Source organism: Podarcis vaucheri (genome assembly GCF_965113315.1).
Source record: "Podarcis vaucheri genome assembly, chromosome: 9".
Lineage (NCBI taxonomy): Eukaryota > Metazoa > Chordata > Lepidosauria > Squamata > Lacertidae > Podarcis > Podarcis vaucheri.
The window spans coordinates 38,080,383-38,107,487 of NC_138767.1; the positions used below are offsets into that span (position 1 = coordinate 38,080,383).

The 27,105-nt window shown below is 41.1% G+C and overlaps 1 protein-coding gene across 3 annotated transcripts; it reads right to left on the bottom strand.

Annotated features, from left to right (window-relative positions):
* Positions 1-245: 245 nt before the first annotated feature.
* ANAPC10 (anaphase promoting complex subunit 10) lies at positions 246-27,060 on the bottom strand. 3 transcript variants are annotated; one of them, XM_082237777.1, is made up of 5 exons: positions 26,939-27,060; positions 22,201-22,321; positions 21,577-21,667; positions 19,769-19,889; positions 246-543 (listed from the first exon to the last, which is right to left on the bottom strand). In XM_082237777.1, exons 2-5 carry the CDS (start codon positions 22,313-22,315, stop codon positions 313-315), a joined length of 558 nt encoding a protein of 185 aa, XP_082093903.1. In that variant the 5' UTR covers positions 22,316-22,321; positions 26,939-27,060; the 3' UTR covers positions 246-312. The 3 variants fall into 3 exon arrangements, with proteins under 3 accessions (XP_082093903.1, XP_082093904.1, XP_082093905.1); XM_082237778.1 differs by lacking the exon at positions 26,939-27,060 and adding an exon at positions 26,765-26,924; XM_082237779.1 differs by lacking the exon at positions 26,939-27,060 and adding an exon at positions 22,985-23,003.
* Positions 27,061-27,105: the final 45 nt, after the last annotated feature.

Genomic DNA, 27,105 nt, shown 5'->3' on the forward strand with positions numbered 1-27,105 from the left:
TTGCATAAGCACACTTTAAAAAGCCATTTACACACTTGTGGAGGAGCCCAATGTAATAATGAAATTATACAATAAAATACACTAACAGATAATGATCAAATGAAGAAGCTTCTGAGATTTCCCCCCTTCTGTTTCTAGAAAGAAAAAGCAATACATTTCTTGGAATAAAATAAACAATAGTGAAGTTACATCCATGAGGATGTCTGCAGTGCACACACACACATCCAGGAACTAGACAGTGCAACAAGATTTTATGTCTTTATTTGAAAATTAAACAAAAATACAATGCTTTAGTACAAAATTGAGCTTTGTTTACCTGACTGAACGATACATCATGAAATCAATTGTTGTACACCTAGGAAATTTACCAATAGAACTTTCTTCCACTGGCGTATACACCTTGATTTGCCGCATATGAGTGTCTCTTCCATTTTGGTGATTGGCTAAAACAGCAATCTGAATCATAAAAGTGCGGATAGGTTTCTTATGAGTATCTGTTAAGGCTACGTGAATCCAACCACTGGGTTCCACTAATTCAAGTTGCTGGAGAAGAAAAGAAGAAAAAAAAAGGTAGAAATGGAATCAGATTAAATTATCACTTAGCATAAGCAATCACTTATTCAGTACAAAAGGAAGTGAACTGCAGTGGAAAATGAGAGTTGAGCATACATGATCGCACAGTCGTCTCACATTTGCTAGATACACAGTCCAGCAAGGACCTTGAGAAGGAAAAGGAAGAGCTGTAATGCTTTCTTTAATCATCTGCAAAATGCCACTTCTACATCTGAACAAGGAAGATACATACAGTGGAAGCTCGGGTTACGTATCGTCCTCCTTACAAACACTTCATAATGAGCTCCACTAACCCGGAAGTAGGTGCTCCTGGCAGTGAACTTTGCCCCAGGATGCGAGCGGAAGTCACGCAGCGGCAGCAGGAGGCCCCATTAGCAAAAGTGCGCCTCAGGTTAAGAACAGTTTCAGGTTAAGAACAGAGATCTGGAATGAATTAAGTTCGTAACCGGAGGTACCACTGTAGTTCTGCCAAAGGTAAAAGCATTCATGGGGCAGGAGCTACCAACACTGAAAAGTTACGGCCATGTTAGGAAATATGTATGCTAGACTTTTGTGAAGAATTTTTCTATCTTCTTAGCAAGACAGAAGAAAAGGTTGTCCCCTTCCCTCCCCCCCCCATGCTGTACATCTTAAGTTTTTCTATTTTGACGGTTTGTGAAATTTCATGTCACTGGTGCAGTTAGCATATAAATCAGAATTTAGTGCTATGTGCATGAGTGGGAATGGACCTCAACGAAGCCCTGAGCTTGTGTACTTGCACCTTCTCTCTCTCTCTCAGCCAGGAGGACTTCCGCTGCATTTAGTTTCACTTTCCATGAACAAATTCCGGTCAGTTTCAAAATGAGCCAGCTTCAAACCATGGGTTATTAAAACTGACTTGTTTAAATAACCTGAGGTTGTTTTAAACCACCGTCTATGGTTCATACATGATGAGAAAGCAAGGATTCATAGAAAGTAAAACTAAGCATTGCAGAATCCTTCTCCTGGCCGTATAGGAGGAGGAGAGGAAGGAGTGCAAGAGCCAGAGCTTTTCTCAGACTCAGTCCAACTGATACACTTAGTGATAAACCGTGGTTTAGTTGTTATGTGCAGACAAGTTCACTGCCATGTACAAAACCATGAAGATTAATATTTCACAACAAGTTTAATTTCATGACCTGCAAAATTTAGACTCCTGTTATCTTATTCCAACCATCCATTCCTGACATGTTGCAACATGGATATGACAATGTACACAATTTAACTGTGTTAGAAGAGCACTGACAGAATGTGGTGTGGAGTAAGGAACAAAGGACAGAATCAAAACTTAGATTACTGGTTTCAGATATGAAACAGCTATTTGGATTTACAAATTGAGGTCAGATATTTAATAACCGAGGATAGAAATAAACGATTTTCAAAAAGTAATTAGATTTTTAGCATTTAAATTGGATTTCTTTTTTAAAATCGTATTAATTGCCCCTTTAAAATCCAAAATGTTATACAGTATTATAACAACATTATTAGGTCAAACGAAATGCCAAAAAGTTGTGAGCAACATGGTGGTTTATAATTTCTGTGTGCTTTTGTTTAAAATGAGAGTCGGGTTCAAATCCCTACTCAGCCACTGAGTGACTTTGGGCTATTCATCCCTCAGCCTACTACAACAAAAGGTTATTGTGAGGGGTTTTGTTAAAATTAGTAAGCAAGGGGGGGACTATGTATTTTACTTTATGCTCCTTAGGAGGAAAGAACGGCTATAACCACATTAATAAAATAAAGTAAACGTCCAGCTAATCCATTTTTTTAAGTGTTCATCATGATATAGTTTACCAAATGATACGAACAAAAAGTTCTCTGGGTGGTTCACAAATAAAAATTGCAAAAATAAATTCTTACCAGAATGAACACACGCACGCACGCACACACACACTTCAAGTTTGTCACTTCTAAACGCTGGGCTGAAACATCCTCTCAGTAGGCAATGATTTCTAGTAATTTATTGATGCACCGTATCTTGGCACTCAAACAAAAAATACCTGGCCCCCCCCCGGTGAGTTTGCTGCACTTCCCTGAAGTGCACGTGCCTCCTTGTAATAGCTTTAAAGAAAGAATAACTTATCCTGAATTTTGCAGTCTCTGCCCCATGGCTCCCATGTACCACAACATAACTACAAGGAGTAGGTTTCAGCAGGCTGCTGTGCAATTCCAAAACTGGAACTGTCAACACATGAAGTAGCAGATTTTGGGCGCCTGCCATCTCTTCGCTTAAGACAGAAGAGAACAAGTTAATAGCAATGATGCACCGGTTCCAGCTAGAAAGTGAAGCGTATCCAAGAGAAACTTCAGAAATTCCAAGTGAGTCAAAAGGAGGGACACCACAAGAGAAGCTTTACAAGAAATGCAGAAGGAACTCCAGTCAAAGAGCTCACTGTGGAGAGGCCGACTCACTTGCCCTCGTGAAGCAACGACCACCTAGGGAGGTGACGGTGTGGCCACCATCCGTTACCTCCTGTAAATGGTCAAGACGTGGCTTACTTCAGCCCATTAGGTCAGAAGAGCTTTCTATTCACTCAAGAAGCTAAAACAGACATTCCTGGAGAGTCTACAGGAAGACAGTCCGGTTCCAAATAAATGCCAAATATAGAAAAAAAATTATTTCAACAACAATTTTTCTAGAAGGAAACATATAGAAAAGGAAAGACCATCAAGATGGTGGAAATGACGAAATGCCATGGCAGGGAATCCTTGAACACAGTCCAATGAAGGCTCAGAGGAACAGTCTCTGCACCACACACAACCTCTTTCCTGCAGGATTAAACAAAATTGTAGACACCAACAGGTGTAGAAAAGATCACAATTTTGTATTTTGCCATGCGCTCCCATAGTTGGAAGCAACTGTGCACTGTCCATTTAGCAAAAGTGACATGTGCGATATGGCCCTCAGAGACGTATTGAAGGAAACAATAGGTGAATGTGTCTTCTTCTTTTTTAGAAAAAAAATAAATCTTATTTGACAGTGATCAGTAAACACAACAAAACTACAACCCACCTAGCCACCCACAAACATAATATTTTATTTGAGTGTTTCAATACATAATAGGTACTAGGCAACAGAAGTATGAAAAGTTGCGATAGGAAAATTTGGACAGGCAGTGGGTACGTATATAGGAATAGAAGACTTCCGCGCAGGGAGAGTAGGAGGAGACTGGGCGTCAAACAACTTTTATGTTGGAAAAGATTTAAGAAACGCCCACTGACGGATTCTGCTAGCGACTGGGGCAGCCACGAAGTGAAGGGCTGTCCAGACAGAAAGGTTTAACAAGGCAACAAAGCCAGGAGTGGCGGTAACTTACGCACGAGCAACCCCATACTCATTACAGTGTGTTTTGTTTTTTCTTTTTGATTTTGGTTTCTATTGATTTGTATTGTTTGTTACTTTTATCTACTGTTGTTTTTCTTTTTCTCTTTTTCTTGTTTTTTTCCTTCTTTTTTCCTTTGTAATTTTAAAATTTTCAAAAAATATCATTTTAAAAAAAACACTGAAGTATGAAAAGTTACTTGAACCAAAGTAATAGGTAAGTTGATGTGAATGTCCAACAAGCCATTAGTTGAAGGAGAGGCTTGTCTCTTCAGCAGTGGGAGCTGCTGCACTGAATGAACACAATAGAAACATGACTGTACAGTCATATAGTACCTCTCCTTCCATCACACACATCTGAATTCTACTTAGAGTGTATTGTAAATTTATGACAGGTCTACCACACTGTCAAATGCTGTCACTGTGACAAACGCTACCCATTCCTTGTTTCTGTCCACTTCGCTTATCCATTGTCGCTGACAGGCTGGGGAAACATTTGATCTGTTTCCACTCACAAACCTTAATTCACTACTTGCATCACTTCAAAAATGGATCAATGGCTTGGAACTGAAGCAGGGTAAGGAATTAATGGCACACGGCCATAGTAACTGAAACAGAGCTTGGGACTTTTTTTAAAGAAAAGGTGGGATATAAATGTTTTAAATAAAAAGAAAGAGGATACTTCTTGCTAGAGTTTTGCATGCAGAAAAGTCAACTGGACTACTGAGAAACTGTGTGGGACACTATAAAAGTCTGGAATCTCCTACTGACTTGTCTTCTGTCATCAGTAACTTTTGTATGTGCAAAGGGGGGAATTTTAAAGGTCCTTGGGCCCTCTTAAAATTTTAGAGCCCTGAAGAGTTCTAACTGAAAGTTGACCTCATTAGATTTATAAGAAAGCAAAAAAAGACGTCACTTGGAGGTTATCCACAGTAGGAAAAGAACTGCAAGTTTCAGACATTCATACATGGCCACAAATAAAAGAAAGTTCAATCAAATGCATGATGACTTGCACAACCCTTACTTTGGGTTTGTCATTTACTAGGACTAGCACTGCAATAAACATTCCTTGACTAGAGAAAAACAGCAACACAGACCAATGCTAGCTAATTCATGACACACTTTGCACACAGAACAGTAAAGATTTATCTGCTTGTAGAATATTGTTAAAGATAATTGTCATGACAATGTACAAGAAACAGAATTTGGACATCTACAGCATACCTGCTGTCTGTTTGTGGTACTTCAGATGTCTTGCAGATGACTTGCTCAGATGCACAGACTGAGCTATGTGGCATTGGTCGTATCTGATATAACTCAGAGCAAACTTAAACCAGCACCCATGCCTAAAGTGGGGATTGCAGCTGAAAAGCTTATTCCCTGTCTGCTCTGGTTTAAAAAGAACAATACACTTGCCTGAGTATAAATGGAGAAGGTGCTTTGCTAAGGTCCCCAGTCTCTGTGACATACATAAGCAAGCTTAAACTGGAACTACTTATGCAGTATAATTCAACTGTAGGCTATTTAAAATAGTACATCTTGCAGGACGCACTTCAGGGACCTCACAAAGCAGTTATGAAATAGTTTTCTTGAAATCTCAGCATCACGATCAGGCAGCTCAATACAGATCTTCTTTGGAGTGTGAAAAATGACCACATAGTACTGAATGCACTGGCTTAGGATGGGATCAACATATGCCCAGGAGGTGAAAGCACAAAAAGCAATTGGCTAAACATTAGACAATACCTCATACAGTGACTTAACTTATTTACACTGCAAATGATACAACTCTGAACATGATTGCCACATTGGATTGGTTTAAGAATGACAACACGTCCAGTCTACTGGTTTTATGCTCTTTTAGCCAAGGTTTGCAGACAAGCTCCTTCCCTAAGGACAAAAGAATTATCTAAACAAGCATTTTTGATAGCTTACAGATTTCCTAACCTAGTACATTAGGCTTCAGTTTATGGGTCTCACTCTTAACTAAAGTGGGTTGCAGCAGTAGCATCATTCCTATTTTGACATAAAAGCAGGGGGGGCAGAAAGGCATAGACTAGATGCAAAGGGGCAGAGAACTGCTTCTTGGGCAAAAGAAGGAATTCTGGTAGGTGTGATATTTTGATCACAGGGCCCAAAATTTCCTCTTCTGCACTCAGCTCAAAAAATCAAAAGTGGTTCCCAGCATCGTGGGTTGAGGTTATAGGTAAATCCCAGAAGCATGCTCACAGTACGTATTGCTCATCTTCTCTTTACTACTTTTTCAAATTGACAAGTAGCAAACCAGGACAGTTTTTCTCTATTTGCTTTACACAGGTTACACATTAACAAACTGCAACTGATGTCACTGTGGTTACATCAATGCAAGCCACTTGGCACATTAACACAGATGCGTCTATCTACAGAACTGGGATGCTTTTGTGATAACACTGCTTAGACTGCAAGCAGCCTCCACTTGGTTTCCCCCCATTCCCCCTCTCAGTGTGGCCCCCCCCCCACATTCCAGGCCTTCCCCAAGCGTCTCCTAACCCTCAGGACAGACTTTTCGTGGCATGTAAAAGGCTGCAATGAGAAGGAAGGAGCAGAGAAATGCCCTTGGGCAAGTGCTCTTCTGCAAACGCTGCACTGGATACAATTCAGTGTTGTGTTTTGCCATAGTGAGAAGTTTTTTAATAAAAAAAGAAAAAAGTGCATGCCAAAATGTTGAGGGGGAAAATAATTAGTTATTTCCTAGTAGTGGTTTTGGGTTTTGTTTTGTTTTTTGCACCATATCCCCATACAGACACAAGACTCTTGGAAAATAATTTTGCTTCACTTCAACTCTCTGCTAATTCAATTTGTCCTGTTTTTATCATATATAATGGAAAGAGACTATGAACGTGCAAAAAGAAAGTTCATAATTTACTTTGAAAATTGTTTGTTATGTCTAGACAGATTTCCTGAGCATGAATAAAATGAGTAATCTATATATAAAAAATAAACTAAGCAATGGAATTAAAGTAATTTTGCATCTGCACAACTGAACAGAAATATGCTAAAGGACTACAGAATATAAGACCAAGAATGCCACACTGGACCAGTATCTTACATCCTTTGTAGGGTTTGCATCATACAAGCTTCCAATTCCATGTTAATGTTAGTTAGAAGAACAACTACACTACTGAGGTGCGCTGCTCACTCAGACATCTTTGGAATTCAAACGAAGGTAAAAAAAACGTATCAAGCAAGCTGCATACTAAATGCTCAGCAGAGGTGCTGCCAGAATTTGACTTTCACTCAGTTAACTTCCATGCTTCAAGAGGAAATGTAATCAGACAAACCCTTGGGGGTAGTGGGTTATTCTCGCCTCCACATCAGATCCTGGACCACAGATTTTAGGGGGGGGCAGGATGCTCCATTAGAGTTTTTCCTATTCCAGATCTTTTCCCGGACAAGTGAACAGAGGAAAAAGTACAGTGGTACCTCGTGTTAAGTACTTAATTCGTTCCAGAGGTCCGTACTTAACCTGAAACTGTTCTTAACCTGAAGCACCACTTTAGCTAATGGAGCCTCCTGCTGCTGCCGCGCGGCGGGAGCACAATTTCTGTTCTCATCCTGAAGCAAAGTACTTAACCTGAAGCACCATTTCTGGGTTAGCGGAGTCTGTAACCTGAAGCGTATGTAATCCAAGGTACCACTGTATTCAGCTTTACTAGTAGAGAATGAGGAAGTGGACTGCAATAAAAAACCATGTGGCAAATTCGATGATCAACTCTGCCAGTGGGGGGGGAGGGAGGAATCACTTTTCAGGGAATAAAAAACACAGGTTTCAAGAGCTGATATCAGTATTTGAGTAATGCTGTGATATATATAAAGTTTTGTGGTACCAGTTGTGATGGCAATCATTTGCGGGGGGTGGCAGCAGAACTCTTATTACAGCAATACATTCAAATGAGTTTGTTTATTTCAACTGCATTTTAAAGATGGCGCAACAAGCATATTAACTATGCTACAGCTTCATGCAACAATCACCCTCACTAGTTCTTGCTGACTTCGAGGGTTGCATCATTTCAATAATGGCAGATAAATGTTTCTGCAGTGATGTACAACTGGCCATCACGTACGAACAAAGGCAAGCAAGCCACATTTCAAAAACTGAAAATAGATTGTATATTCCAAGCAGTACCCCCTCCCCAAAAAAACCTTTTCCAGTGCTTGCAGTTTTTGCATTTGTGACTATCTACATTTTCCCCCTCTTTCATTTATGGTTTACCTGAGAGGTAAGTTACAAACTGCCAATGCATCGCTTGAACTCTGCAAATCAGCTTTCAAAATTATGATGAAGATGCTGAAAACTCTGTGTGTTGGGGGTGGGAATTAATTAAAAAGCAAAACAGAAAAAGCAAGCATCAACGGGAGCTTTTTATCTTGGAAATGATGTGCACATTGCATCTGACCAATAATAATAATAATAATAATAATAATTTATTATTTATACCCCGCCCATCTGGCTGGGCCTCCCCAGCCACTCTGGGCGGCTTCCATAAAAACCAAAAATACAATAAAATATCACACGTTAAAAACTTCCCTGAACAGGGCTGCCTTAAGATGTCTCCTGAATGTCAGGTAGTTGTTTATCGCCTTGACATCTGCTGGAAGGGTGTTCCACAGGGCGGGCGCCACTACCGAGAAGGCCCTCTGCCTGGTTCCCTGTAGCTTTGCTTCTCGCAATGAGGGAACCGCCAGAAGGCCCTCGCCGCTGGACCTCAGCGTCCGGGCAGACTGATGGGGGTGGAGACGCTCCTTCAGGTATACTGGACCGAGGCCGTTTAGGGCTTTAAAGGTCAGCACCAACACTTTGAATTGTGCTCGGAAACGTACTGGGAGCCAATGCAGGTCTTTCAAGACCGGTGTTATATGGTCTCGGCGGCCGCTCCCAGTCATCAGTCTAGCTGCCGCATTCTGGATTAGTTGTAGTTTCCGAGTCACCTTCAAAGGTAGCCCCACGTAGAGTGCATTGCAGTAGTCCAAGCGGGAGATAACCAGAGCATGCACCACTCTGGCGAGATAGTCCGCAGGCAGATAGGGTCTCAGCCTACGTACCAGATGGAGCTGGTAAACAGCTGCCCTGGACACAGATTTGACCTGTGCCTCCATGGACAGCTGTGAGTCCAAAATGACTCCCAGGCTGCGCACCTGGTCCTTCAGGGGCACAGTTACCCCATTCAGGACCAGGGAATCCTCCACACCTGCCCGCCTCTTGTCCCCCAAAAACAGTACTTCTGTCTTGTCAGGATTCAACCTCAATCTGTTAGCCGCCATCCATCCTCCAACCGCCTCCAGACACTCACACAGGACCTTCACTGCCTTCACTGGTTCTGATTTAAAAGAGAGGTAGAGCTGGGTATCATCCGCATACTGATGAACACCCAGCCCAAACCTCCTGATGATCTCTCCCAGCGGCCGCATGTAGATGTTGAAAAGCATGGGGGAGAGGACAGATCCCTGAGGCATCCCACAAATACGGAATACAGCTGATCTAAACATTCTAACACTAGAAGTATCTGCGCAATCATTTTGTTGTTAAGGTATCGTACAGCCAAGGTATACTTCATCTAAAATGAAATCCAAGTTTAAGATCTTCAATGGTTGTATGTCAATATTTAAAGCTATCATTTCCCTTGCTACCACACACATATACATGCAAACACTCCTTCAATGTTTTTTTCTTTCAAGGCAGAAAAAACAAATACAGGATAAAAGAGCATCTGGTGTTGTGTGTGTGTGTGTTTGACGCAACACTTATTTACTTTATCCAGCTCCCTCACCACCGTTGGTTTCTTTTCTTTTTTGATGTAGTAATGATCATCTGCGAAATACATCTAGTGAGCCTACCAAAGCAAACTGAACAATATTCACTACAACCTTTAAAACACAAGGGCCAAAAAAAACCTCTCAGTACACTCTCCAATATTCCAAAGAGAACTTTGAAGGGGGGAAAATGTGTGTGAACAGCAGACATTGATGTTCACACAAGCACACTGCATACAACTCAGCAGGCGGTATTTCTGTTTTTATTGGATTAAGCCCTGGCACAATGGAGTTTCAATGCCATAACTGCTTATTTCACTGTGTGCCAGCCTTGAAAACAGGTAAAGAGAAAATAAAGCCAGGCACATAAAAGAGAGAAAGCTGTACCCCCATCTATTTTTTTTTAAGAGAGAGTCACAAAATAGAACGTTCTTAATTCTTCATTTCAAACTATATAATTTATAACCATGACACGAATAGGGAAGAAGCACAAAGGAGAAAATACAGAAACATAACTTTCCCAAGGTTCAGTTTGCAAGGACCTCACACAAAGTTTTTTTTGTTGGTTTTCTTTTGCTTGCGACTCTTGCTAGAAACAGTATTATTTGCTAAAAATGCAAAAGCTGCCAAAAGCTATGGTCCATCTAAAGCAAACATGTTTAAGATGGAAACGGAGAGCCAGCACTGAAGAAAGGCAGAATAGAGTATGCAAAATTTCTGTAAGGTTGCAGATGAGGTTGTTCTGTGCTGTTGCAAAGCTGAGCAAGTGTAACTGTAAACAGATTGTGTTCACAGATTGAGGATTTGAATTATATAAAATACATTAAGACAGTAAGAAAAGTAATCACATTTCAAGCTTTCTAATTAAACTACTTCCACCCCCCCTTCCCCGTCAAGTTATTGGGAATTCAACGCTAGTCTTGGTTCACATGCTAGAACAATGGGAAAATTTTCCGAATGGTTGAACGCTAACCCTGACAAGTGTGGAGAGCCAACTACAATACATTATATGGTAGCATAACCTGCCACCCACGATGCTGAGAGAACAGCTTTCAAACACATGCACTGAGCTGTAAAACCACAAAATCCCTTATTACATATTGTCTCTCTTACTTTAGGTGAAACATACCATCATTTCCCCCTCATTACAAATCTAAGGGACTTTTTTTTTTTAAGCCACCATCTGTAAGCTAGCTTTCCAGTCAACTAAACTATCATTTTAGATATCAGGTGCAATTTTGATCATTGCTTTTTAAAAGAAGACAATCATCTCCCTGTGGCTTATAATGAATCCAAGCATGTCATCTTTTGAGGTTCTCGGAACTTATTTTTACAGCTAAATTTCATTTAAAAATAGTTGTCTCCTGCTGTTCTTTTCCAAACCAAAGCAGTTTCTTTCCATGTGACATTTCACATCATTTAAGCAGACAAAATTATGTACTGGAGACTGTATTTTTGAGTACTTCTTTCTCAGAGGAAATAATGCATTATGCTTTTCCCCATCCCCCATTTTTTTATAGTTTAAATAAAATATTCTCATCACTGCTGTAACAGATTTAAAAGATGGACCACAGTGACATTTTATGTTTTAAAAACAGGAGCAGTCCATTTGCTGCAGTTGCTTTCTACCAGGACACAATGCTGATAGATTCACAGGAACATGCTCTTGAATATCCAGATGTACTGTTCTGTATATTGGCTCACTAATGCAAAAATCAGACATCACTACATAATGACAAACATACTCCACCCTCATTACAACACAGTGTGGTTGGAAGCCAAACATTCTTGCCTTTTCATCAGAAAAATAGGAGTTTACAACAAAAGCAAGGAAAGAAGACCAAAGGAGAGATGGAGAAGTATGTATACTAGCTAACTTAACAACTGCTTGGAAATCCAGCTCTAAGTGGAAAAAACCAAGTTTTTAAGATTTTTTTTTAACACACACATGCCTATCAAAACAGCAAAACTCATTGAAATATTTAGCATGCTCACATTCAGTACATGATTTTCCAACCCTCTCCAATGACTGAATCATAGCATTCCAAGGTTCTTAGAGGATACTCCAATTTCTTATGGAATTTCTTCACTTACAATTTTGTTGGCAGGGGAAATTTTGTTTGCAAGTGTTTCTATTATATAGTGACAAGAACTAGCAATGGGCTTGCGCCATGCTGAACCTAGAAGTGATCCCAAAAGTCACAAAAGGGAATGGAGCAAGGTGGGACAGAACAAGGTGTTTGCAGGCTTCTCCAAAAGGGTGTTCCAATTATATGGGATTTAACGTAAGCATGTGGTGCCTCAGAACCTAATCCCCATATAAATGGAGAGTTGTCTGTATTTCTTTTGCTTTGTAGACTATGAGCACGAACCATAAAGGACCTCTCATGTACACCTAAAAAAGTCCAATCCATTATTAAGCTTGGGAATTTTACATTGTAAACCATCAGGATTGCAACGATGTGATTTGGGGATATATAGGCACAGAAACTACTTTGGTTGCTCTGTCGGGAGAGAGACAGAGGAAATGTGTTCCTGTTAATTCTTCTCAACTTGTCAGTGGCTATCAATAGCATTGTCCATGGCATCCTTCTGGAGCAGCTGTCTGAGTTAGTGGTGGGTAGCACTGCTTTACAGTGGTTCCACTCCTGCTTGGATGGTCATTTCCAGAGGGTGATGCTTGGGGAGGTGCTCTTCGGCCCTGTGGAGCCTTCAGTGTGGGGTTCCTCAGGGTTTTGTTTTATCCCCAATGCTGTTTAACATCTACATAAAACTGCTCAGTGGGGTTATCCAGAGCTTTGGAGTATGTTTTCAATAATGCTGATGACACACACCTCTACTTCTACTTTACATCTGCAGGCGTGGCAGTGAATGTACTGGACTGCTGTCTTGTCTCGGTAATGAACTGGATGAGAGCCAACAATCCAGAGAAGACTGATTATTCATTATTATTATTTATTGAATGTGTATATTGCCCTTCATCCAAAGATCACAGGGCGGTTCACAACATAAAAATACAAAATGAGAACACAAAATACACAACAAAAAAACAAACAAAACAATAACACCCCTCCCACAAACACATTTCAATCAGACAAAAACCTGAGAAACGTTTTCTCCTAAAGCTATGTAGCTATGTAGTGAAGGTGTCAAGTGAGGCTCTCTGGGGAGAGCATTCTATAAACAGGGAGCCACTGCAGAAAAGGCCAACTCTCATGTTGCCACCCTCCAGACTGCTCATGGAGGAGGCACATGAAGAAGGGCGTCAGATGATGATCACAGGGTCCCGGTTGTTTCAAATGGGGAGAGGCAAACTGAGGCACGGTTAGTGGGAGGTTCTCTAGACAGGATGGATGGAAGGTTGCCTGCTCTTGATGGGGTCACACACGCTCTGAAGGAGCAGGTACGTAGCTTGGGTGTACTCCTGGATCCATTGCTGTCGCATCTAGACAGGGATAGCTTAACTTCGTTTGTCAATGCTCTGATAACCTCTAGATTAGATTATTGCAATGAGTTATACATGCGGCTGTGAACCGTTATTTGAGGTGCTGCCTCTGAAGACAATTTGGAAACTTCAGCTGGTGCAGAATTTGGATGCTGGATTTGACCTATAAAGCTTAAATGGCTCAGGACCACAGTACCTCAAGGACTGCCTCTCCCCATATGAACTGACCTGGACCCTTTTAAATGTGTGTGTTGCAAGGAGAGGATTATTGGTTTTTGTTGTTGTTATGGTTATTGTCGTTGTTGCTGCTGCTGCTGCTGCTGTTATGATAGACATTGTGTGTTTTCATTTTGTACTTTTATGCTGTAAACCACCCTGTGATCTTTGGGTAAAGGGAGGTATATAACTTAAATAAATGAATGAATAATAGTAACAACTTTCCAAAACAGCTTGTCATTTAACACGGAGAAGGGAGTAGCAATGTTGTTATTATAAAAGTAGATGTCAAAAGCCATCTGGGCACATTTAATTAGTTGCTGTTCTTTGGAACCATCCATATGCATCATGTATGTACACTTTCATTTTTACAGGAATTATGTGTTCCACAGTGCTCCGCCCCTGGGAATGTAGCCATGATTAAAAGCAGCTTTCCCCAACCTGCTGCCCTGAAGATGTTATGAACTACAACCTCCATCATCCCTGACAAATGGCCATGCTGGCTTGGGCTGCTGGCAGCGGAAGAATCAAGCGTCCAAATAGACACTTGTCACTCAACAAACAGGCACCATTAAAATTATTCACAAATTCTAATGCAATAAAACAATATATACACATGGAAAAGTCCTCAGTGTGTGATCATTGACTAACAGCCACCATCCGGTTTAGAGAAGCTGCTCATCTGCTTATGAAGCAGCAAATATTCCAGGGTGATAAATAGGGTAGCAACATGTCCTTCTGGCTATCACATCTTCCGAGGCTGGGGAAAGCATACCATGGTGCTATTTCTATTTTTTGATGTTACTGATGGTAAACTGAGATCTGTTTTCTTAGCTTCACTGATGTTTTATTGTGAGTCTACTGAATTATTGTATCCCGCCTATATATCTTCAGATCAACAGGATATAAATACCTCAAATAAATAAATATCCAGCCACCTGCTTGTGCAAACAGGTCCTGCTTTTGGACTTCCCATGCTGACTGACCACTGCGAGAACAGAGGGGCTGTGGCCTGCTCCAACAAGCTCCTCTTAAGTTCTCTTTGTCCTTTAACACTACCATATACTAGCTGGTCCAGTTTTAAAGGCATAGCTTAGTTATTTGGAATAATGTACTGGCAGAGGGCAAGGGCCATGACTGAGTAGACCAGGGGATCAGAAGAAGAAAATGTGGAGTTGCCTCCCAGTCGCTGATGAAACATCAGTACTTAACTAAGGAAACAGCAAGATGCCGAATGCTGCAAAATATGAGAAATATCTATGTGTTTTGGATCCTCACAAGAGAGCATATCACTCAGGAAGGGCAGAGTAACCCACCCCGCCCAATTAAGTGATCAATTTGCTTTAGGGGGCTCTTTTAGGTATATGGCCTCATATATATACGTATGTAGACTACTAAACTAATGTTAGCTATGTGAGCCCTTAGTATGGTCTGGGCTATACATCTATATAAATAAATAAAACTGGAAGAAACCCCACTGAATCCCAACACTTCATGACGTTAAAATTAAATTGGCATGTCTTATAAAAAATCCAACTTCTATGCACCAATGATATGGTAAGAAGATATATGGAGACAGAGGCAGAATAAATGGGCTATAGCCCAGCCTTTGGTATGGTTGTTTGCTTTAACCCAGTCCATACAATGCATTTATGATAGGTCTTTCAGCCTGAATTGTTGGGTCTATCCACAGTTTACACACAGGCCCAGTTCACAGGCAACACCAAACTATGGTTTAGCACTACTTGGGCAAGGCCTCCACAAACCTAAGTAAAGCACTGGGCTTATATGCTCCATCCTCCGCTCTTGCTATGCAGCAGGATGAGAACGTCAGCAGAGTTTAGTTTTGCTTTCAACAAATCTCAGATTAGTGTTACATATGAACCAGGAATCCTGGTTTAAAACAATGGTTAATTAAGCAACCAGCTTCATAACTGGTGGCTTTAAATTGACTTGTTTGAAAACTGACCACACTTCGCTTTAAACCTAGATTAAACCTAGATTTTTGTTTCAGACATAACACTATGCCAATATTTCTTTATAAAGTATGGCATGGTGTGGCACTGCTGCTCCCCTGACCTCTGCCTGGTTGAGCTGCTGCTGCTTACTAGGAGGCAGAGGGGTAGCAAGGGATAAACGCAACAGCAGAGCTAATCCAGTTCTAGTGCCAGTGTGTTTCCATTGTGCCAGTTTCTCTACCCACCCTTTACCTCCCTGTAACATGACCAACTGGAAACCAAGTGAGTGGCGCATCCCACCCCCACTGCCCACTACTGCTTAAAAGGGAAAATGAAATTCAGCTCAAGTCCTCCTCCTGGCAATACAGGAAAAGCCCAAGGCTCTCCAACAAGCGCTAAAACGTGACTTCATGTTCACACATTAACGCTGCCCCACTGTAGGTTGTTTCCCTAGAAAGAGGAAGGGTAGTACATTTGGATGTGTACAAAAGCTATGCTGATAAGCCACTTGCCTTTACTGGAGATATTTGTCATGTTCAGAACCCTCTAAATGCCAGTTGCCACAATGGTAAAATGTTTTGCTAATTATATATAATAGGAAGGATAGGGTTTTTCCCCCTTCTTCCTTATTTGTTTTTTTAACCTTTTTTGGACCTAGCCTTGGCAATGTTTGTTTTTTATTGGTTTGTTTTTATGAAATTGCATGGCCATGATCACATCAGCCAGATAACTACGTAGTTTCATATACTAATGAGGCTTTTTAATTGGGTTTCTTGCAGCTTTCCGATACAACCAACTGTTTTTGAACCTCGTGTGGAATTTTAAAAAGCAGCTGGTGATATTGCATGAGGGATCTCTTATCTAGTTCCAGAACCCCAGCTAATATTATAGTTGCTATTTCTTAGATTTTTACCTGCTCTTCACCACAAGGTCCCACTATGAACAGTTCTCACGCATTCATTTAGGTGCATTTTACAGATCGCAATATTTTTACAGAGAAAAACCTGACAAAAATAAACATGTTGCTAGACCCAGGATTAGCAAACCCTCTAAGAACACTGATAAAGGTCTCCAGTGCTAATGCTACCACAGAATGGCAGGTTGAAAAAATAATTTATAGTGAAGCTGGCCCATATGCCAAATTACTGTTTCTTTCCAAATGCTGATAGATTCACGGATACAATCTCAAAAAGTTGAAGAAATATAGTTCAAATGCAGTTTCCAGAGATTGAAACTATCCAAAGGACAGTAATATACGTATTTTGGTTCCCAAGTTTAAATGTTTTCCAGATTAGAGTAACTACTCCAGGAAAGGTAAACACACACTTCATATCAGGTACAAAATCTCAGCTAACACTAAGAAGGCATTGTTTTATAACAGTTGTAAACAGAGAGGAAATATAGGACAACATCATGGGATTTTCATTATACACCATGAGCTGGGCAAGCATCCATGGAAAAATATTAAAAATTATTTAGTTGGATTTTCCACCCAGTTAATCAGCCTCAAAACAAGAGAATAACTGTACAAAGAACTGACGTTGCTTAAAATAACTTAAAATTACATTGGGTTGATTCAGATTTTGCATACTGTACTGAGAACACGAAGCAACAAGTCTTGGGCTCACAAACTCTGCCACACCTCCCACCAAACGGGTGCAAGTTCAGAAACTTTAGCATCCGCTTATAGGTTGACCACGGTTTGTTAAGTCATCTGAATTCAGAAAAATTGTGGTTAATTTTAACCATGGTTAGTTGAAACCAGTTAACTTCAAGCCATAATTTACGAAGCTGGCTTGTTACAACTTAATTTTGTTCAGATCAACTAGCGTTTGCCTGCATTCAGACAATACTAAACGTAAAGCCTCATCTCTCTTCATCATGGCTACACTAAATGAAGAAAGGAGAGAGAAGAGCAAGCAAGCCAAAGGCCTGCTGACGTTTGCTCATATAAATCATGGGGTAGTGTTATGTCTAAAAACACTGATAGCCTTCTTTAATTACCTGCCTTAGGGGGGAAATCAAAAAGATGTATTGACATTTTAAACATGCACACAGAGAACTAAAGTTCTCCTACGCACATTTATCAGAGAAAGACAAATTGAGCTTCTCAATAAATATGTACAGAATTCGGTTGTAGAATTTTAATGAATTCTATTTCTCCAAACTTTCTATAAACATGTAGAAACCAATATGTAGCAACATCACTCCAAAGTGTGGGAATCCCTTGCAGACAACAGCAGTGTCTGGACACAGACAGTCAGGTTGTGTATCCACAGCCGTGACCAGAGGTGGTATGACTGCTGACAGGAGCACAGAGAGAAGAGACGCCACAGTGCATCTGCAGCAGCACAACCGGATGCCTTCATCTGCTCCAGCTGCAACAAAACATGTCTCTCCTGTATCAGCCTCTACAGCCACAGCAGGTGCTGTAACTCTCCCAACAGACTGACTTCACCCCAAAGACGCACTCCTCCATTGTCTCCCACAACAGACAGATGCCAACAAGAAACTTGGGAACCACGCAACAAAGCATAGACAGTAACAATTTACAGAATCATCAGGATTTCAGACGTGTTAGTGCTTAACAGACTAAAGACACATATTCTTATTAATTTATTGTTAAATCACAGGCCGTAAGGAGCAATAAGGAAAGTAATATGACTTGTGACATGTTTTATGTTTGGGGGTGTTGAATAGTGTAGTAAGACAAAACCACTTTGCGTATAGATCACTGTTGCTCCATGAATTAAAACAACATCAAACTACAAAAAGGAAACAAACATTTGGAGGTTGGGGGGGCAGGGGAAAATAGTACTCCAGATTAGCTTGGCAACAGCTGAGAAAGGCATCCTGGTTTATAATTTGTGTCTATGAAAACCTAAAATTGTCAACTGAAGCATATTTTCAAAACTCTCTCACACACACATCAAGGGTGGCCTGAAGAGCAGAAGCTTTCAAGTTTCTCCCCGAGCCCCTGCAAATTACCAAGGATGCACGTAGAACTACATATCATTATAGAAGTATAATCATTTACTATGAGTAGAGAGGGTGGTGGAACATGACTCCAATAGCTAGTATTTAAAGCCAACAATGACATCTAGTGGACACTAAATGTAAAAAAGGAAGTACAGATAAGAAGGAGGATTTTTAATTTCATGTTGGAAGTAACGCTTTTGGAGGTGCAACAGAAACCTTTGCCTCCCCGGAGAAAGAAAACACCACAGTAATTGTGAGTGTTCTCTGCCCAATCCTGTTCCCTGCTATTTCCCTTATATGCCGCCCTTTCCGTACCACCCCATCCCCATGATTCCAATTACTGTTTTTTTCTCCTTGTATTTGTAACAGGAGCTATCCTAGCCAATATGGGATCACACAGCAAACAGGATGACATCACAATCCCACATGGCCCAACAGATTTCACTACATGACTGTATCATTAAATGCAAGCAAAGCTATTCAGAGTGAGGGCAACTCTTTCTGGAACAGGCAAGCGGCTGCTCCCAGCCGACCAGGAATCACTTCTTAAAGCAGGATGGCCTAACACTGCAGAACCAACACACACACACACACACACACACACACACACACACACACACCACCAATGGGTAAACTTTCTGAATGTTCATTTAAAGCAGCAAGTTCTACTTTTTTTAAAAAAAAGGTTGTTTTGTTTCCTTTCTTGACCCAGAGATTAAATTAAAACTCCCAGGATGCAACTGTGATGCTTCTTTAGATGAGACAGTTGTGACCAACTCAGTGCAATTTGGAACTCAGCGCTTATGGAAGTTGTAGCTGGAGGGCACAAAGTTGGGGAAAGCTGACCTACCTTACATTATCCGACTTTGGGGATAATTATACATAATGCAGGTGGAGTGGAGGGATGAATTTGCATAATATGGAAAGGCAAGCACATTCCCACACATTTATGTGTCCTAAACCAAACTTGGTAAAGCTTGGTACCATCGGTGCTGGCTGGGGCTGATGGGATTTGTAGTCCAAAACTGCTAAAAGGCACCAGGTTGGTGAAGCCTGCTCTAAACCCTAGTTAATGCTATTTCTTTCTGCGCTGGCAATTTGTGTTAACTTTAAACTAAATACAAAATGAGAGGTTGCCCCACTGTCTCCTCAAGTGGGTCTTCTCAATGATAGAACCTCCCTCAGCTAATTCGTGAGATGGAGACAGCAGTGACTTTTAAATACCTCTAAATAATGTATCTTTCTTTGCTAGATTCTAATTCTTTAACTTTTTAACTCTGTTTCGTACACTGCTCAGTTTTATTTGATATGTAGCCTTTTTACCTTGTTTCAACTTGTTTCACCATGTTTCTGGAAAGCTTTTACTGAATGTCATGTAAAAAAAATAATCAAGCACCATAGACAATGTATTCTCTGACTGAAAATAACTGGTCCGACAAAATGTTTTAAGGAGTAAAGCACACCTACCCGGATTTCCTGTAGATTGTGGAAGTTGTTTCCTACCCTTACAGAGATCTTACTTGGAGTGTAGCTTTCATCTGATTTATAATCTGCATAAATACACAGCGTTTTCACTGTTGTTTTCCTCCTGTAAGTAAAAATAATAATTAAAAATGGCAAAACTGAAGCCCTGTTAAGAATTATCCATTATATGTGTATGTGCTATGTATGTATTTATTTATAAATAAATAAATAAATAAACGTATTTCTATACTGCTGTTTCATAAGCAATCAGGACAGTGTTGAACAACAAAACATAAAACACTGTTTAAAAATACAGATCATTGTTAGTGACTGGCTAATTAAACAGCTGCAAAGGCTCACTGGCATAGAAAGGTCTTCAAGAGCTGCCTACCAAATCTCTGGTGGAAGGGTGTTCCATAGCATCAGTCTGGCAACACTAAAGTAGAGGCCATTTCAGCCTCGGCAAAAAGGGGAAAAACTAATAGCACTCCTTCAGAGGATCTCACTGATCAATGTGGGACTTAAGGACTCAGACAGTATATATATATACAGTATATATTTACTTAGTATGGAAAGTTCAACACTTAACTTATCCTTGTCTATCTTATTTTATTCTGAAACATTACAAGCCATTTTGGGAACATGCTTGAATGGTGGGTGAAAATCCCTAACGCAAAAGACAGCTGACAGAAATGAACTGCTTCATATCAAGAACAATGTCCGTTATTTTATAATATACTTCTAAAGAGAATCGTTCAAGGGCCAGCTCTCGTATGCCTTCAGTATGGCTGTGCTGACAGGAGGAAGGCACCAAAAGGGTCTTCCTCACTGGAAGAGTAAGCCCCACTGAATTTAAAAGGACTTTCTTCTGTGTAGACACGGTCACAATTGCGCTGCAAGGTTATCAGCACCAGTGTATGGAATAGCATGTTTAGGCCAATGTGCCCCAAGACCTTCAAGGTCATTCAGAACACTTTGGGTTAGGCACAAAGCAGACATGGAAGTATGCAGACAGCTCTGCAGTTAAAGGATCATTGGCTTCCTTGGTTATCCTGATGTTCAGCCCCTTAGAAAGTTTAACTCTCCTTGTATAATTTTTTATATTTATTTTTATTTAAACCCCATGGTTTTTTCCTTGACAGGGACTCAAGTCAGCTTACATATTCAAAAACAACAGCTAAAAACATAGAAAAAATAATAATTAAAAAACCCAGTAAACACTGACAGAAATAAAACCATACAAATAATTACAGTAAAAATAGCCAAATGCCTAATTATATGCATATAATCTGAGGGTGGTGGAAGGGAGGGCCATTATAGGTAACTTGCACCTCTCAACTATTTTTCTTTCCAGGTAAGCATATGAACAATAAAGTGTGTCTTGTCTCAACACATGCAAAGGTGGATGGAGTTCAAAGTCAAGACAAGTCAAGACTTGCAGCAATATGAGAACAACTAAACTAAAGCCACTGAGAAAGGGAATCCATTGGATTCTGAGCTTATAGAAACTAATTCAGAACTACTGGCCCTGAAACAAGTTCAGATTTCCTCAATCATTATGTTTGACCTTTAGGCTGCAGCAGATTTAAACAAGCCAAATATCCACTAACTATAATACTATGAACCCAAGCTACAGTAGGCCTAGTTTCAAAAGTTATAACTTCAGACCATTTTACTACAAGTCATGTTTGGGGATTAGCTCTGATAAATAAAACAAAATAACACACTCCTTCTGCAGCCTCTATCTTTTGCCTTCTTCCAATGAAAGTAATAATGACTGCATAAAATCCAATATATATAATATTCATTACCTGAATTGAATGTTCACCAAATGAGGCTGTGATCCATCAGACTGCCAGTAAGTTTCTAGATTATCATCTCGTAACTGATCCACACCGAATCCTAGCATGAAAAAGTACATATGGGTTTCACCACTGTACTCCTATGATGGAGATGTCAAAAACATCATAGTACAGAGGAATCTCGGGGTTTTTTTAACGTAATCTGTTCCAGAAGACTGTTCAACTTCCGAAATGTTCAAAATCCGAAGCAGTTACTTCCGGGAGCATTTACTTACAGGAAAACTCAATACGGAAGCCACGTGGCACACTCAACTTCCAAGAGGTTCAAAAACTGAGGTTCCATTATAATATCATATATCCTAGGATCTGGGAGGCCCTGTTACGGTTCTGAACATGGGAACAAACTAATAATAGAGTACTGTCACCATAGTTATCCAGAAAACTCCACTAGCAATATTGGACAATTGGTACAGTTCCAAATTCCTCTATTTTTTTTCTTAGATCAAAAGGCCATATAACGTAGAAAGGCAGATACACATTAGATAATTTAAACTGACACAGAAAATCACTCTAAGTAGTAATTGAGAAATTCAGCGGATATGAATAGTTTGTATGTGCACACTTTGCACTTACCTGGTTTACAAGAGGAAAGTGACCAAACAGCTTGTGATCCAATTTCTCGAACAGTTCCAGTCCTTTCCAGTTGCTTTGGATCTGCACCGGGTGGTGTCTTGTTAGCAGTGGTCATTTTTCACTAGGAAAAGGAGACGTTACAAATGTGTTTAAAAAAATAATCCAGGTGCAAGACAAAGGAGAAGGAAGAACAATATTTTGAGAGTCTGCCACAAACACAGCAACTTTTGGTGGCGATGTAAGGGTAAAGGTAAAGGGACCCCTGACCTAGGTCCAATCGTGACCGACTCTGGGGTTGCGGTGCTCATCTCGCTTTATTGGCCGAGGGAGCCGGCGTACAGCTTCCGGGTCATGTGGCCAGCATGACTAAGCCGCTTCTGGCGAACCAGAGCAGTGCACGGAAACGCCGTTTACCTTCCCGCCAGAGCAGTACCTATTTATCTACTTGCACTTTGATGTGCTTTCAAACTGCTAGGTTGGCAGGAGCTGGGACTGAGCAACGGGAGCTCACCCCGTGGCGGGGATTCGAACCTCCAACCTTCTGATTGGCAAGCCCAAGAGGCTCTGTGGTTTAACCCACAGCGCCACCCATGTCCCACATGTGGCAATGTAGACAGCCTCTTTGGCACATGCAAATAGCATATATGTAGTCATCTAGTTAAATATGTCTGCACTTGATGCTAGCACAATAGATGGAACCTCTTTACTTTACTTGGATGGATGGATGGATGGATGGATGGATAGATAGATAGATAGATAGATATCTTTTTATTTAATCACTCACCTGGTAGCCAGAGACAACAAGGAATTGCATACAGGCTACTGAGTGGCTGCTGGAAGAGGAAAAGATAAACCTAACATATTGAAGAAGGCGCTACAGCATTTAGGATCACAATCCTCACCTTTAACATTTTGTATGGGGAAAGTCTAGGGATAAGCTGCATTTTATGTTGCAAACCACCCTGTGGTCTCTTGATGAAGGGCAGTATATAAATGCAATAATAATGATATATCATATTAATAAGGATATATTTCAGACTATGTACGGTCTAGTTGAGGCTAACCTTTGGCCCTCCATATGTTGCTGTACTCCCATCACCCCTGACCACCAGTCACATTGGCTGGGACTAATAGCAGTTAACAGACCAGCAGCTCTGGAAGGCCCCAGGTTAGCCACTCTTGGTCCAGTTATACAGTAGGGCTGCAAACCTACAGACACCTACAGAAGAGTAAGTTGAACTTAACTTCAGTATAAACACGCAATGGGATGAGGCTGCAAGAATAGCTAGTCTGAACACCGTACAGAAAAGGAAACAAGACATATTAAGCTATCTGGACTAGTGGGAACAAAATCTGTGCAAAATATATTCAGAAAACCAACTTTGAAAGAATTGTATAATTGCATTTTTGCTTTTCAGAAGCCTATGTGGAATAGGGGACAGTTAGGACTTGGACCAGGGACAGCTAGGTTCAGATCCCCACTCAGGAGGAAACTCAGCTGTGTGAACTTGGGCCACGAGTATCTCTCCATCCCACAAGCTTGTGGGGATAAAGTGAGAAATAATTCATAGATGCCCCAATTCTGAACTCCTTGGAATACAAATCAAAATAATCAGCATTTTTTGACTCTCCTTATTATTTGTCCTTCCATTTATTTTGCATGATTAATTAATCATTGATTTAGCTGAAACATATCAAATTAAGTTAATAAAAATAATGCATATTTAAGCTGTAATTAAAAGAGCAGTTCCCAGATCAGACACCAGAAGGCAGTCTTTTCTGAACAAAATATCCACAAACTACTATCTTTTTTGTTGTGGTCTTTCATCTGTTTAGCACAAGCAGTAAAAGAATTAAATTGTTCTTTGTGGACCTAGTCACAATAGAAACATAAAGAGCCATTATCAGGAATGAATTATAAAATAATTACACAACGGGAAAATTCAAAGAGACCTTTAAGTTGTATTAGTTACAGCTACTGGAATAGTTTCAAATTTATTAATAGCAATAACAATTTCCAGTGTGTCAGATCTGGTTTCCAAACAGTTTTCAAATTCTTCAAAATGTCAAGAATCTGTGGTTTGCAACCATGCACCAATTGCCTCTTAGGAAGCAATTTTCCATTGTAATAACATGCTGCCTTGATGGTTGGAAAACAGAATTTTCATGCAACACAAATGAAGAATGTTTCCCTAGACACAATTACAGAGCAAATATTCAGGAAGTCAGACATCATGGCACACTTTTTTCTGCGAGACAAACAATATAGGACATGGTGGTTAAGACTGTTTTTGCAATTAATAAAAGACCAGTTTTTGCAATTTCTGATCTTTCCTCTAGATAATCTAACCCATTCTTGTAAACAAGCCCACCAACAAAGGGCCTGCAAAGGAAGTACAAAAATTTCCATCCCTCCTGTAGCAACCCACTGCATTTTTAAGCTGGGCCAGGAGAAAAGGGCATCCCTTCTCTGGCAGTCCACCTGGTTCTATGCTAGATGGGACAAGTCACTCCATCCCTCTACTGCCAGCCTTTTCATTTGCCTGAATGCAATGCCTTGCCGCCTATGTGCTTTGGAGAGAAGGGAATCATGGCCATTCCATCAGTTCTTCTGAGAGACCGGCCACTTTTGGCGCTTCCTAAACTGTTGCCTGGCAGCATTTCATATGGTTAATTTGATTGAAACTATTATAGTTACATATGCCAGAACCTATTTCAAATTTTGAGTGCCGATATGCTCTAAAGAAGCCAAAATGACGCAGTAATCAGACATAATGGTCACTCAAATAAGTTGTCAAATAGATGAATCCTAATGGACTATAAAATATATACCAGTATTGGCTAAAAAAAACAAGCCTGGTCCTTGACATCTGAATTGCTGAAGGCAAGAAGCAGTGTTCTCCTCCCACTATTGCAGGATCTGACTACTGTCTCCTTTACTCCCCCAACAGTCTTCAGTTGAGGGAGATGAGTTGCTGCCAAGGGAAGTCCTAGTTGCTGCTGCCACCACTTCCTCCTCCTCTTCCTTTAGTTATTATTATCCTAGCTGGATCTCATTAACAGTGGCTGCTAGACAAGGCTGAGTGGCTAGCTAGGCAATGAAGAGGTCTGCAGAACAACTGTATCAGATTCAACTCAGGCTGCCTGAGACTCCATCACAGTGGACAACTAGGAGGTTGGGCATATTTTGATAGGATGTTATCTCACATCCCTCTCAGAGTACCAAGGAACATGTGCTAGGGTGCTGCAAAGCACAGCCTTCCATCTTCTTCTAAACAAGTAACATTGCTACTTTAACAGACTTTTACAGGCCTACCAAGCTGTTTTTGCTGTTGTCACAACATGGGCAGTCCTCATATGTGATTGTGGCTATATGTGTCATGTGTATGCATGTGCTATGAATGTGAAGTTCCGAAACATTACAGTCCAAACGGACATGAGTAAAGTGAACACATGTTCCGCATGCAACCTGCGATTTTAAAAACCACCTGGCATCTGTGCTGGCCAGTTTCCTTAAATCATTAGCATGTCAGTGGCACCAATGGCCAATGAATTTAATAGTGATGGGGGTGCCTGTGGAACGCCTACATGAGAAAGTACTTTGCCCACAGCCCTGCCTCTCACCCATTCCAGCCCTGCTGCCACATAGAAAGCCATCCTTCTAACAAAAGACATAAAGGAGATGCTGTGCCCTTTGCAGGGTGCATTGTTTTGAGTGCCCATATGCACGGTAATAAACTTACCAGAAAAGTCAGATAACCCAGATCAGCACCTGTGCCTCACTAACCCAAGTCAAGTCTCTGCCTACCATCTTCCTTCAGTTCAATGAACTAAAAGAGCAACATCAAGACTCTGGCTGAGGTAAAGGCACATGACATTAGCTTCTTGGGTACACCCAGACAGGAAAGGGGTCGTGAAGGAAAGGTTGTCTGCTCATGAGCAGGGACACTTCCTCCCTTGGTCAAATCCTTCTGTTTTAAGAAGGTACCTCTTCTCTTTCTACACCCTGACTCAAAGCGTTCCTCTACACCTGCTGATCAGAAGGTCGGCAGTTCGAATCCACAGAATGGAATGAGCTCCTGTTGCGCTGTCCCAGCTTCAGCCAACCTAGCAGTTTGAAAGGATACCCGCGCAAGTAGATAAATAGGTACTGCTGTGGCAGGAAGGTAAATGGCGTTTCCATGCGCTCTGGCTTCCATCACAGTGTCCCACTGCGCTAGAAGCAGTTTAGTCATGCTGGCCGCATGACCCAAAAAGCTATCTGTGGACAAACGTCGGCTCCCTTGGCCTGAAAGCGAGATGAACATTGCAACCCCATAGTCGCCTTTGACTGGACTTAACTGTCCAGGGATTCTTTACCTTTACCTTCACCTACACTTCATCTCTGTATCCCATGTCCTTTCTTTCTCTTTTTCTCCACTCAATTTTTTCTTTCTTGTCTCCCATTACATCTGGCTGCTGGATCTGTGTGGGGTTTTTTTTTTGAGGGGGGGACCCGTTTCCCTCCATTGGCGAAGGCAGAGCGGCAGGTGGGCGAGGACGGGCGTTTCCACTGCTACCTTACCTGCTCCTTAATTTTAACGGCGCGCGATAAATATCCTAACTGGTAGCGTTAGGGGCCGAATCTCCTTCTCTTGTGGGGAAAAAGGGCACATATATTACAGGCGAAGGAGAGCGAGGCTGCTGTTGAGGGACGCGGCTTTCCCTCAACAGAACTAGCAACAGCAGCGCTACTTACGCTTCCCGCGTCCGGCGGCGCCGCCAGCGGCTCCGTAGCCACGCCCCCTCCTCCGCCAACCCCCTCCCCTCCCGTCGGCTTCACAGACACCCCGTCGCTAAGCGATGGCGTCACGCGGAGAGTGGCCGCCTCGCCCTGCGCTTCCGGCGCTCTGACCCTTGTCTACG